Source organism: Culex pipiens, chromosome 2 (assembly GCF_016801865.2).
Source record: "Culex pipiens pallens isolate TS chromosome 2, TS_CPP_V2, whole genome shotgun sequence".
In the NCBI taxonomy this organism is placed as follows: domain Eukaryota; kingdom Metazoa; phylum Arthropoda; class Insecta; order Diptera; family Culicidae; genus Culex; species Culex pipiens.
The window spans coordinates 203,078,763-203,092,041 of record NC_068938.1 but is presented as its reverse complement, the minus strand read 5'-3'; the positions used below and the strand labels follow the sequence as shown (position 1 = coordinate 203,092,041).

Sequence of the window (13,279 nt, the reverse complement as noted above, 5' to 3'; positions counted from 1 at the left end):
TGGTTCGCTCTCTCGGTCGCGATCCGAGGATCGTCGGCGGCGGCGGGACTATAAAACGACTAGGTTTAAAGCGCTAACACTTTCCAGCCGATCGAGCAGTTGCAGTTGTGATGTTGACGAGGTAGGAGCACCCGAAGACAGCTTCCCCACCACCACCACTCTCTCTTTCTGTGGACGACCAGGTCCAGAAGTGCCAGTGTCGCGGAGTGTCAACGAGCCAACCTGACCCAACCAACGGACAACGACAACAACTCGCTGGTTTTTTTTTGTGGACTCAGTGTTGATCTTTTGCGGAAGATCGACAAACCTGGAGAAGAAGTAGTGTGAAAATCGAGTGTGATCGAGATAAGGAAGAAACGGTGGAAAAAGATCGTCAAGGACGGAGCAGATCAAGTCAAGTGCATCGAGGAAAATAGTAGTTACAGTCAGTGTCCTTTACCGACGGGGGGAGTTAATCAGCACGTTCCGAGCTCTACAATCAAGTGTCGTCCCTGGGAAAGTCCAAGTGTGAAGCAAGCAAAACAACAAACCAAACTGTGATCATAACAAGTAATTAATCGCCGAGGCTGTGAGGCTGAACCCTGCTAAAGAAGAACCCCCCAAAGAAGCTTATCACCGTTAGTAGTTTCCAGTAGTGTCTATCAACCGCTGCAGGGGTCATTGCCGCCAGGCTGGTGTCGTTTTGAATGTGTACTTTGGAACTCTACTGGATCGATTTCATCTTTATCTTCAACAAAAATTGCTCCAAATTAATCGTCCCCGTGTACTACTGGATCATTCTGCTCTGCTGTAGACTGATCACCGAGAACGGCAAGCCTAAAGGTGAGTTATTCCCTCAAATGACCTGATGAAACCTTACCATAGATCTAATGATCCCTTGACTCGACTTTGAAGTCCAAAATCGAAATCCCATCACCCAAGCCTTATTTTCTCCAATCTCGAAAAACTTGAGTCGACACTCAAAAAAGTCGCCAAGTCAAGACGCGATCGCGGCAACATTGTAGACAAGAGCCCAATCCCCGGAGTCGTCCAGATCTTTCCAGACGACGCCCGAGATCACCTAAACGACCAACGGGGCGCGTCCACAGCCCGGCCAATAAAGTAAACGATTCGCTAATTCAAGCGCCAAATTGATGCGAATTAAGAGTAATATTCCCATTTCGTCTACCGGCCGCCGTCGGTCCGAGGTCAAGCAATTTGCACACGGGATGCTTAACGTTTTGCGAAATAGACTCCCCGCCAATTTCTGCACTAGACCAGAGCGCGATATCTCGCAACCGGTTCGGCCCAATCTCTGCTCTTGCGAGACACTTCCTCCTTCTCTCGCGCGCTCGCGGTTCGTGGAGATCCCAATTGACTTCAATAAATAAATTAACACACACGGGTGGCTCCAAAACGGCCAACCGGCCCGGCGACGAACCGATCGTCATGAGCCGGTTCGTACACGAAAAAGTCTCCGCTACTGTTGGCTGGAGGGGGCTTGGACCACCTGAGAATGATTCCCAGAACGTCATTCTTGATAACGAGATCATTGTTCATGATATCATGAGCTAGTATTCATGAGCATATTCACGGCTCAATTTCACACAAAATCTAACTCAACCCAACATTACAGTTCTCGTGACTGCTGCAAACGTGATCACGGACTGATGCGCGGAGTTCAAAGTTCATGAGAAATGCACAATTGTCGCGGCCACCAAACGGATCGCTCGTTACCGTAATTGGACACCTCACCCTACCACCCCTCAGCTTATTTGACACGAATTGAGGCACCTGATTCGATTGCATATTCTAATTCTGAACGGCGGGACCGCTCAGCGCAAAACAGATTTGATGGAGATAAATGACGGCTTAAATTGAGTGCTCCTCTAAGTCTATGTGGCTTAATCTTGGTCACTGCTGCTGATGATGATTGCTAACCCACTCCTGAAAACAGTACACGAGAGGTAATTTATATTTATGACCCTCGGTCGGCGTGAGTTGGTGGACCCATCTCTGAAACCCGGCATAAGTTATGGGCGCGCGTTATGGAGATGCGGCCATTCCCGGTAGCAACGTCGGTGACACAGAGCGGGATAATTAGGGTGTGCTTGATGGAAAGTACTTCCAAGAAGCCAGAGTGCAGACTAATGCCAATTAAGGGCGGCGGCGGTCTGATTCATGCCGGACTGAGTCAACTTCTGTCAATTCGTGCGGCAATCAACCCTCGTTACATAAGCCAACCGAACTTATCGAGGAACGGGGGTGCTAAAAATAGCATTGAATTGTGATGGAAACTTTTGGAATTCCGTACGGAATCAAGAACTTGCTGAAAACCGTAATCTACAATGATCAACACTGTTCAGATTAGAAAAAAAATCAGTCAGGGCGGTTGGTATTCGAATGGTCTACAACCCCATAAACATCGCTGATCTTATCATACAACTTCATCAGTCGCCAAGTCAAGTCGCGATCGCTGAACCACTAAATGAACAAAAATGGCTCAAAACATGTCTACTACTCGAGAAGACAAAGATTCTTGAGAACTACTTATAAAACATTCGTGCGATCACATTGTAGTTAAACTCGTATGATCTTATCGTGCAACTTATCAATCATCAGTCGCCAAGTCAAGTCGCGGTCGCTGAACTACTAAATGAATAAAAATGTAAAACTCCTTGTGTTCTACTCGAAAAGATGGAGCTATTTGAGAGCAACCTGTGAACCATTCGCACGATCTCTTGATCGTTAAGCATCGATGATTTTAACATGCAACTTCATCAGTCGCCAAGTCAAGTCGCGATCGCTGAACGATTATAAAAAAGAGAAGATCTTGTCACGTCTGGAGCCGAAACGGCGTTGTAGGTGGTCCTCAAGTCAATGACTGCGCTTTTAATGTTGCTAATTTTACGACGCGATCCTTTTCCTCAACTCCGCACCAAAGGTACCGCGACCACAACAATAACAAAACGTGCGCAGCATTTGGGGCCACGCTGATCGATCGCTCATCAGTCTTCTGACGTCGACTACCCGAGGCGCATTGTAATGAACCTCTCTGCTCATTTCGCAAATATAATTTATTGTGCATTTTTTGCCGTCCTGTTCCGAAGTCTGTACGCCGCAGTGTTATTATACTGTCCGCCGAGAAGTGTCTTAATGGGCGATGTTTTTACGACCGATTTGTAGGGTGTAACGGCGCGATTTGTCTTCGCGACTGGACGGACGGATCCTTTATCGGTTGTTGTTGTGTCTGCGGCGTGGAATTTTGAGCGCAAACGTGATTCTTTTTACGAGCAGATTTTCGTTTGGAGCCGACGTTGTTTACAACCGCGCTGGGAAGAGTCGGCCGAGGTCAAGGATCTGCGCAGATTGCGATGCATCGCTGGACTTGATGGGTTCCCACGCGACGAGCGAGATCTTCTGTAGAGACCTCGCCGCCCATAAAATGTTGAGGAAGTCAAGGACCACTCGATCGGGTAAACAAAACGAGCCCGCGCATTTCGCATTGTTATGCATGCCGCGCGCGACATACAACCCATAAAAACCCAACTCATGGTCTTCCGACAACCTGCGTTCCAGCGACAAGAACTGGTACCTACGTCAAGGAGCGCTGATCACTGGCTCGACGCGTGATCACCAGCTCGTTCGCAGATCGTAGCAGGCCAAGAGAGTGCATCGTCGTCGTCTCGCTCTCTGTTTACGTTGTTTACGATCGATGTGCAACGCCGACGACGAACGGGCGAGCAAAACAAAATATCGGAAAGTGAAAAAAAACTACGTTAAGGCAAAACGGAAAACAAACACAACGCTCGATCAAGACCCGTCATGTGCGTTTGGCTGCGTTGAACAGTTGACGGGTACAATGTTGCAGCAAGCTGTGTGCGCGCAGACACCAGGAGGTAGCGCTCCAGCTGAGCGCCTACTACGATCATCTGGCAAAGTGGAATAGCTCAAACTAGTTTGGGCACTTATTTTTTTCCGTTTCCAACCTTTCCCCGGAATCCCACGCCATCGATATCGCCGTTTTCCAGTCTCCGCAGTCCCGCATTTGATGCATGTTTTGACATTTTGTTTTTATCTTGTGTTTCGTGTTTCCTGCGCGACGACCAGGTAAAAACAAAAGTGTGTACAGTCACGCAAATCACAAACTCGAAAGCAAGGAAACAGTAATGTACAAACATCAAGTCTCATGGAAACAATCCATCGCTGCATCTAAATAAACGAGACAGCAACTACAACAACAACCAAGCAACCCAAGGAGAAGCAGTCGAGCAAAATAAAGAAAACGGGGATAATGATCGGTGCCGTGTCGGTGTAGATGTACAATGACCTAGATTTTCCCCGTCTACTTGTTTTTATCTGGATATTCTTGAAGGGCTCTCCGTCGTCGTCGTCACCGCCTGCTGTGTGCTCGCCGCCTACCTTGACGACGTTCTCCAGCGCGCGCGTACTAGATTATGCCATTTTTCAAATGTCGTCGATCGTTAAAACGGAGCTTGTACTCGCTGCCCACGGCTGTGTATCTATGGTGCGTTGATAAACGACTCTATTTCTGGTGTGTATGTCTCCAATGGCAAATAAAACGGGCCTCTTAATGGACCCGCAGATCGTTGGCGTCGGGCTATTTATAGCATGGCGCAGCTGTGTGTGGGTCTTGATGTGGGAACGATAGCTAGACGACGACGATCTCCAGCTGTGGGATTTGTGGGTATTGAAAAACGAGATTGGGCACTTTGGGTTCCTCCTCTCTGTGCGCTTTCGTTGTAGTTGTAGTGTTCTTGCGCGCTCTCTCAAGGCAGCAGCTGATCATATGGTCGTTGCCAGGCTTAGCCGCGCTTAAGTTTATGTTGACGGTCGTTTCGCAGGCCGTGTGGACTTTGGACGAGGTTTCTCAACACGTCGCTTGGAGTGTGCGTTCTTGGTGCGCTGCGTGTACTGTCGCTTTTTGGGATTGATATCCGAACAAAAAGATGTAGCTTCTGTGTACAGAAAGCTGTTTAATATGACAGTTGTCAGACTGATCAATTCACTAGCATTTACCTAAATTGAATAATTTTTTTGAGCTCAAAATACGAACAAAAACTGTAACATTTCTGTCCATATTGCAATTTAATCTAACAGATGACAGTTGACAGATTGACAAAATGACAGTTGACAGATTGACAGTTGACAGATTGACAGACTAATTATTCTACTAGCATGTACTTACCCTAAAACTATCCGATATTTTGCATTCAAACAATTCAACAACACTTGAAATTACTTTCAATACCTCAATGTTGAAGTCCGTAATAGAAATCATATTCTTAATTCATCAACGCCTACTTATCCAATTCAATTGACTACTTTAAGTTTAAGTACTTAATTGTAATTTAAGTTTAATAATTTCTATTTTCTACCCTTTCCAGATGCGATCAGCTTCGGTTAGCCTGTCCTGTGCCACGCTGGTGGTGCTGCTTCTGTCCCTCCTGGGCGACGACGCCGATGCGTCGCCCCTGCCGAACGGCGCCGGAGCCTCCGACGGGTCGGATCTGCTGATCCACCACATGACCCGGTCCCGCTACTGCGGCCGCAAGCTGACCGAAACGTTGGCCATGCTGTGCCAGGGCCGCTACCCGATGATGAGCCACCATCGATCAGGTTAGTCCCCACAATCCGTCCAGCCACCGTCCCATACTAACGGTCCCAGTGCGCCACAATGTCATTCCAGAGTACCTGTCCGACCAGCCGCAACAGCCCGTGGAAGTCGAGGTGGCCACCCTGCCGGACAGCGGAGTCACGTCCCGTGGCTACCCGCACTCGCGGTCCGCCCACCGGAGGGTGCGCCGGGAAGGCATCTACGACGAGTGCTGCAAGAAGAGCTGTTCCTACACCCAACTTAAGAGCTACTGCGAGTGAGGTGGGGACCCCTTGAACCCTGACTCTGGGTTTTTTATATGGTGGCAGGCTGCCTGGGTATCTCAGACGCCACCGGGCCACCCGGCGAGGACAGCAGATCTGCGTGTGTTCGATTTTATTACAACTATTTTCCCCGGTAGGGGAAAAGAACCTAGAATAAGGTAGCCCTAGATCTGTAGACAATTTTTAGACAATTTTTTCACGACTCGACGGTAGAATTCGATTTTGGAAAAGACACACTCGCACGAGAAATTGTGAAGTCACCACGACTCCAACATGATCCGTGTAGAACTAGCAAACTGTCAAAATTCACTAGGCAAACATAAACAACAAATATGACTGAAGTATTTTAAAGCTCGAAACGATTAGGAACGCAACAAAAGAAATTTAATCTTAAGGATCACTATGCATTTCTGTGGTAGGAAGCAGGGAAGGAAGGCAAGCTTAATTCTTTTTTTACACACACACAAACACAAAACACTAGGAAAAATACTACTTTTTAAGAGTTCCTTCCTTGCTTCCTGGTTAAAAACAACCGATCGTATTTATTAGATTTCTTTTACTCTAAGTTAAGCGCAAACCACAAACACACACGCACACACCCCTCTAAGTTAGCAAACCACTATACACACGCGTGTGCGAACAATTCTAATGCAAGTAACCTCTAGTATGTATTTCATGTATGTTAATCTAACGCGCTATTTATTGTTGCTTAAACGTTACGTCTGTTTTGTTTTCTAGCGAACAAATTTTGCACATCTCAAATCGAGCCTCCCCCCTGTTGTACGCATTTCATTGCTTGTATGATACTTCTCGATCAGTACTCATCTATCCTTAATCCTGTTAGACGAAACTTCATCTATTAACACATGTATACTATCAGCTAGCTAGTAAGGAAACATCTTTTCCACATAATGTGATTGTAGCGTTCATGAATTAAAAAATTAAAGATTTGTGAAACTAACTAAACCAAGAGTTCAACTCTATCCGAAATACCTTCTACTTAGAGTTTAATTTTGACAGGTGACAGTTTGACAGATTGACAGCTCTACTTACCCCCTTTATTCACCAACTCACTTCAGCATTTCCAAAAATTCCACCCGAACCACCCTAAACTCTGAAGTCCGCAATAGTAATCACCCCAGCGCTTCGACCCACTTGTTCGCAACCTTTGAACAAGATCTATTTTTAGCCTATCGTTCGTAACATTGTAGGAAAATTCCTCCACGTTCGTGCTCTGGCGCGATGCAACTGCAGCGTCGCCACGCTGTCCTGAAACTCAATTAAGATAGCGATCGCGGCCAAGAACCGCAACGATCTGGTTCGGTTCCCACCGTCCGTCAAAAAACCGGTGGGGTCGACGAAGGGATCGTTTGTGATGGATGTGAGACAGGGTGGAAGAACTTGTTTCTTTACTCTTAACTAAACTTTTTATTACCTTTTAATTTCAGTTGAAAACGTTTTCGAAAATCATTAATCGAACACTCTTAATCGTGTTTAAATTCAAAACTACTTTTGAGTAGCCACCATTTCCACTAAATTAGCACACATTGCAGCGTTGCAAGTCTTCCTTGTCGTGCTATCTTGTCGCATGTGCATTTTGGGCCAAATTGAGTTCAGAACGCCATTTTGTGCAGCTCACAATGCTTCATCTTTTGACCATTACAGATCCTCAAAATTCGATTTCAATCCGGAAATATTCAATTAAAACGTTTAGAAAAAAGAACTCCGTGCATTGCTGTCACTCTTTACACGAAAGAAGTTTCAATCTTGTCGTGTTATCTTGGCACACCCTGAAAATTGCTTTAGGTGTGACAACTAGCGAAACGCGTTTGACACACGTACATGCCCGACTACTGTAAGCATTTGTAATTATAACTCGGAACTCCAGCAACCAAATTCAACCAAAATTCGGGACAATGCGCACAATGGTCAACCAAACAAAAAGTGGTTGTTATTGTTTACATTGCGTGCTCAATTTTTTTGTTTATTCAAAACGCGTTTTTCTCGGAACGTCAAAAAGCGCCGTGCGACAAGATAGCACGACAGCGCCAAAGTGCAAGTGTCACACTTGGGGCCAGGCCCTGGGACGCGTGCACAGAATTCAAACCTACCGGCATGGACTTTGGACCGCGTGCGATCGTCGTCGCGTCGCGTTCCCGATGTTCCAATTAAGAAGACGTCTCTTTTTTTATCAACCGCCCGCCATCTTTGCACAAATGTCGGTCGTGCAGCATGGGCCATGCGTGCGGTTATGCGGAACTCGTCGGGCCGGCGACCTTGATCTACTCTACAGGGGAATTCTCTCAGGAAAGACGATTGATTCGTGTGTAAATAATCTTTATTTACTTCTTTGCTAGTTACAGTATAACAGTTATATAAAACATCTTCTTTTTTTGTTATAGATTTTTGGTTGTATGAATTGTACTAACAGTCAAATAGAGTTATTTTTTAGATTCCCGTGTGAGACAAGTTCCCCCCTCAAAAGTTTAAATCTCTGTGTAAACTTATGCGATTGTTCTACTACCATTACTACTACTACTATTACCCCTAAAGTTAGGCACTCCCGACTGCAGTCCTCAGACATCTACCTGCTTAAGCATTCACCGTCTTGCAGTACTTCATCAGCTGGTTTATGCTGCACGACCGCAAACAGCACTCGTCGACGATTCCGCTGTGCACGCTCTTCCGGAAGCGGGCCGGAATCAGGTCGTTCCGGTTTGAGGCGGCCCGGAATCCGTAGTTCTGCGGGTACATCATCGTCATCCAGACGGGCATCTTGGTCTGCTGCTGGGACGAGGGGTCCATCATCGAGTCCACCGAGTTGGTCGCCGAGGAGTCCATCATCGAGGCCATCCAGTCGTCCACCGGGTAGTCCACCATCCGGTCGAAGTCGATCGCTGGAAGGGGGAGGATTTTTTTTGTATGAGGAATGCGCCCATCAGTAGGCAACCGTGCACTACTCACTCGACTTCTTGACGCCGAAATGTAGATCGGGGAACTCGTCGCACAGCATGGCCAGGGCGTTGACCAAGTGTCTACCGCAGAGGCGCTGCTCCGCAGCGTGTACCATGGCGGTGGCCGCGAGGATCGTCAGCGCCAGGGCGAGCATCGAAGATCTGGTGGAACTCATGGTTGGCTGAAAGGCGAAAAGTTCTTGAAAGTTACTATTGGCTGTATAAGTATTACGAACATTTAGAAGTAAAACTCCAAAAAGGTCTTCAACTTAGGCTGAAATCTACTTTATTTGGCACATTTTCTCAACCGGAAATCTCACACGGGAATCTGTAATCTCAGAAACTTATTCCAAAAGCCTTAATCGGCACAGTACTGCTTGAGCGTTTTCATGGTGCAACTCTTGCGGCAGCATTCGTCCACGATCTGGCGCCGGACGCGGCGATGGCCGCCACGTGCTTCATTCGCGTGAACTTGGTAGGATCGTGGGTAGAACGGGTGGAATGGTTGGGGCGGCTTTTCGGCGAACATTTCCGGCGATAGCTGCTCCAGCTCGTCCAGGTCCTGCTTGATTTCGGCGAGCAACTGCTCGCGGTAGCTGCTTTCGGCGGAGGTTTCCTCGTCGGAGGAGGTGGACGAGGGTTCTGGAGGGGTAGAAAGAGACGAATATAGAAAAACTCTAAGTTGATCGGAATAAATAAGATTAGTTGAAAAAGGTCAGTATTTTTATTGAAAAGGAAACATGTACAAATACCAAATTGTAATCGTTATACACTCAACCCCCGGTGGTTGGTAACTATTTCGTTTGACACTTTTTTAGTTTGCACCCCGTTGGTTGATCAAAGTCAAACTAATAAGCGACGAACTGTCACTTTTTACACGGTTTTCACGCACACTATCAAAACAAACGTGAACTCCGTGAAAAAGGGGTGTCAAACTAAAAAGTGTTAAACCGTTGGGGTTTGAGTGGAATCATTTGATATCCACAATTTTGAATATTTTTTTCTATGATAAATCATCCAAAATGTGGAAGATAAAATAATGAATAAAATTCACGAAACCATGAAAAGTTTCACGAAGTCATGAATCTAATTATTCATGAACACATAAATTGGATAAATTCATGATTTCATGACTGATAAATGAATGACGTTTAGGTCTCAAAACATGTTATTGAAGATATTTTTAAGGTGCTAATTTAAAGTTTTTGTTACACCAACAAGACAAATTTATAATCTTTTAGCTCGAGGCTCTTCCAAGTTGGAAAAATACGACAAGTGCTGAAAAAATCGAGTTTGTCAGCAAGTTGCATACAACATACGATACAAGTGCTAAAAAGTTGAATTTTTCAGCATCAATGCGTAAATTTAAAAGTTTTCCGATATATTTTTTGTTTATTTTTGTTTGTGACAGAATAAAAAATAAAAATGGAAGACTTAACCTCGAAACTCACCCATCGACTTCTTCCTCCACGGGGACGGATAGCTGGTGCACACCATGGCCAACGCATCGGTCAGCACCTTGCCGCAGTAGCGGCGCCGATCCCGCGTGACCCGCCGGAACGACTCCGTCGAGTTTCGCTCCACCCGGCTGGTGGCCTCGACGGTGCCAGTGCTGCCAGTGGTGGCGGCCATCAGCAGCAGCAGCAGCATCCCGCAGCACAGTATGAACACCACGCTAAAGGTGGGGGCCATCGCTAGAAGCCGTAACTGAAATGACACACAGAAAAGGGATGAATTTTTGGGGGCCCTTTGGGGGAGGTCTTTACCGTGTTTTATTCTTTCGTTAAGGGGGTCCAACTCCAACTGTTTAGATCAGCGATGGGAACATTTTTTGTTTTATTTTTAGAAAGCGATTTGAAGTCTACACAGAGATATTACGCCTAAGGGTGGTACAAAAAGTTTGCTTCTGTGCCAAACTATTTACAGTACTGTTGCATTTCTTTGAATGTGCACGACTTGTGGCAGCATTCATCGACGACCCCTCTGGGCCCTCTCCTGGTCCTCAACATCACACCCTGCTGGCCTCGATCGATGAAATATGGCCACCAATCTGCGAATCCCATATCGTTAGCTTCATCTTCACCTAAAAATTGCAAAATTTAGCAAATTCAGATCTCTAAATTCAAATTTTCTGGAAAGTTTACATGGTAGGTATTTTCTTAATTTAAAATTCGTCTCATTACTCAAAGTTACATTAAAAACTCATAAAGGTCGATCAAATTTTAAAAGTACAAAAATACAACCAAATAGTAAATTTCCAAGAAAATTGCTCAAAGCTCAATTTACCGCTTATTTCAAAAGTTTCCACCGCATTTTGATGACCATGGTGACGTTTCCGCAGTTCCTGCTGATCCTGCTGAGGACCATAGAATCCGTTAGGGCAAGCCACCTCCAGCGTACTAGTCAACGATTTTCCACAGGCCTGAATCCGCTGAGCATCGCTGCCCTGGCCCATCATTCCAACGACCACCAGCAGTGCTGCCAGAAGCACGCGAAAATTCCCCATCTTAGATTCACAACCTAAAACCAATTGCAAGCATATTTAACCACATTCTTTGACTCACTGAACAAATCTTATCTCACTAAGCTGAGAATGTCTCTCAAGAAATCCAAACATTTCTACTTACAAAACTGATTTTTGTTCTTAAATTTGGACTCACTTCAATCTTGCACCAATTTAAGACTCAGCTAAATTTAACACTTGAAAGCATTCTTGACTGCGAATTGATTGACCGAATTGAAACAGCACTTCCAGCTAAATCCGAGAATTACCTTTAGGTTGTCCTTGAATTTGTTCTTTTCCACGTGCAAAGAGACTAAACTTCACCAAACTTTAAGCCGAACAACACCGTGTGTAGTGATGACACCCCGAAGGAAAACTGTGCCTATCTCGGGGCAATCCTTTCGTTTTTATACAAAAATTTATTGCTCCTCGCGAGTAATTTACAGTCACCCACGGGGCAGACACCTACAATTTAGAGCGGTTCGCGGAAAGCGCCATGTCCTGTTCCACCTGAATGGAGGTCTGGTAGGTGGTGTTGTACCTTAAGAATTTTCCACTCATTATCATCACGCGTGGAGATCTCCCGGATGGAAGCATGAATATTCATCGTGCGTCTTGGAGGGAAAACAGTGCAAGGATGAATCGCTGTCGGCTTCGATTAGCGACGCATGAACAGTGCAGTTTGGCCCGAATATGGGCTACCAAGTAAGATTTTGCGCCTAAAAATAGGCTTTCTTCTGTGGTGAACTAAGACAGAAGTATCATGCGTCTCCATCACTAAGCAGGATGTCGATACTTTGGTGGAGCCGCTGCATTTGATCAAAATTCAAATTTCTGAATGCACGAAACACTAAAACCGCATTTCTAGACCAACACTAGATAAGGGCGGATAAGCATTTTGACAGTTTTAACTGGTTTGCTAATTCTCAAGCTCTAAGTTACAACATTCGATGTTTCAAACAATAGCTGACCTCCACACCTACTTTTCAACACTGCAGGTTGTTTTTGAATTGGCAAATAAGCTAAACCAGTCAAAATGTTTATGCGCCCTTTTTAAATGTTGCCCAAGGTTTGCGGTTTTTGTAGCTTCTCAGGAGTGGATCTTCACAAGTCAAATATGAACCAATTTGGCAAGCTTCCAACACTGCTCTCATCTTGACACTTGTCTTTAAAAATGGCTAAATGGTAATTTGATTGACTCGTTTGTGAATGAAAACTTTATGCTTCCCCTCGAGTTGAGTCTGGGCAGAAATTTCGGTAGTCGGTGTTTTCCAAGCAAGATATTGAAAAATTTCTAATCCTTCCATTTAACTTCACTGTTTCCAAAAATTGGATTGATACTTAAACTTAAAAACAATACTTTGGTATTTATTGCAATTTTCAACAAATATACAATGCTGAAAATTGTTGAAATATTTACTACGTTTAATATAAGAAATTGTTAAATATATAAAAGTTATAACACATTTTTTTAAGTTTTTATCAATAATTATTACAAAAAATTAAAAAAATCAACTTCGTTTTCAATGATTGTTTTATATTTAAAGTTTATCATTGAATTTTAATCTACAGTGTACACTCTCGTGTCGATATTGAAGGGACCGTCGAGAGCAGGAGTTTTCAAATTATAGAACGAAAAATCAAAGCATGCTTCTTGAAGGGCCTGAAATTGACAGATGGAGCAATATCGATATCCAAAGAGTCGACAATTATTTGCCTTTTTTTAACTTTCTAAATATTTTGAATAGCCCACAGATCGGAAAAAATAAGTTCAAATCTGCAATGGTTTGCATCAAATTTCTTTTTGAAACTGTTACAGCTAATAAATTTTATTTTTTGCAATTCCGTCGTGAAACTACTTACTTTTCCTGTCATTCTTGAACGACGAAAAAGCCTACTTTTTTGTACCAAAAATAACAGAATCGAATAGCAACACTTTTCA

At 44.6% G+C, this 13,279-nt stretch overlaps 2 protein-coding genes across 5 annotated transcripts in view; one reads left to right on the top strand and one right to left on the bottom strand.

The window, feature by feature from the left end:
* The window catches only part of LOC120421843 (LIRP-like), a 368,041-nt gene extending 361,537 nt beyond the window's left edge, over positions 1–6,504 (top strand). The window contains exons 2-4 of one of the 3 annotated variants that reach the window (XM_052708779.1): positions 370–822; positions 5,388–5,619; positions 5,669–6,504. In XM_052708779.1, the coding sequence (XP_052564739.1) occupies positions 5,388–5,619; positions 5,669–5,877 (441 nt within the window). In that variant the 5' untranslated portion in view covers positions 370–822 and the 3' untranslated portion in view covers positions 5,878–6,504. Of the gene's footprint in view, positions 1–54; positions 823–5,387; positions 5,620–5,668 lie in introns of those variants that run through there. The other 2 variants (XM_039585129.2, XM_039585130.2) reach the window with 2 other exon arrangements.
* A 1,696-nt stretch (positions 6,505–8,200) lies between these two features.
* On the bottom strand, positions 8,201–12,444 carry LOC120421844 (probable insulin-like peptide 2). 2 transcript variants are annotated; one of them, XM_039585132.2, is made up of 3 exons: positions 11,607–11,977; positions 8,845–9,016; positions 8,201–8,777 (listed from the first exon to the last, which is right to left on the bottom strand). In XM_039585132.2, the coding sequence occupies exons 2-3, from the start codon at positions 9,008–9,010 to the stop codon at positions 8,473–8,475; spliced, it is 471 nt and encodes a 156-aa protein (XP_039441066.1). In that variant the 5' UTR covers positions 9,011–9,016; positions 11,607–11,977; the 3' UTR covers positions 8,201–8,472. The 2 variants fall into 2 exon arrangements, with proteins under 2 accessions (XP_039441066.1, XP_039441065.1); XM_039585131.2 differs by lacking the exons at positions 8,201–8,777; positions 8,845–9,016 and adding exons at positions 9,104–9,476; positions 10,286–10,541 and having other exon boundaries at positions 11,607–12,444.
* Positions 12,445–13,279: the final 835 nt, after the last annotated feature.

Coding starts and splice junctions, on each gene's coding strand:
- LOC120421844 (XM_039585131.2), bottom strand. CDS start 10,526: ATGGCCCCCACCTTTAGCGTGGTGTTCATACTGTGCTGCGGGATGCTG. Junction 9,477..10,285: donor GTGGAGGAAGAAGTCGATGG/GTGAGTTTCGAG, acceptor CTACCCCTCCAG/AACCCTCGTCCACCTCCTCC.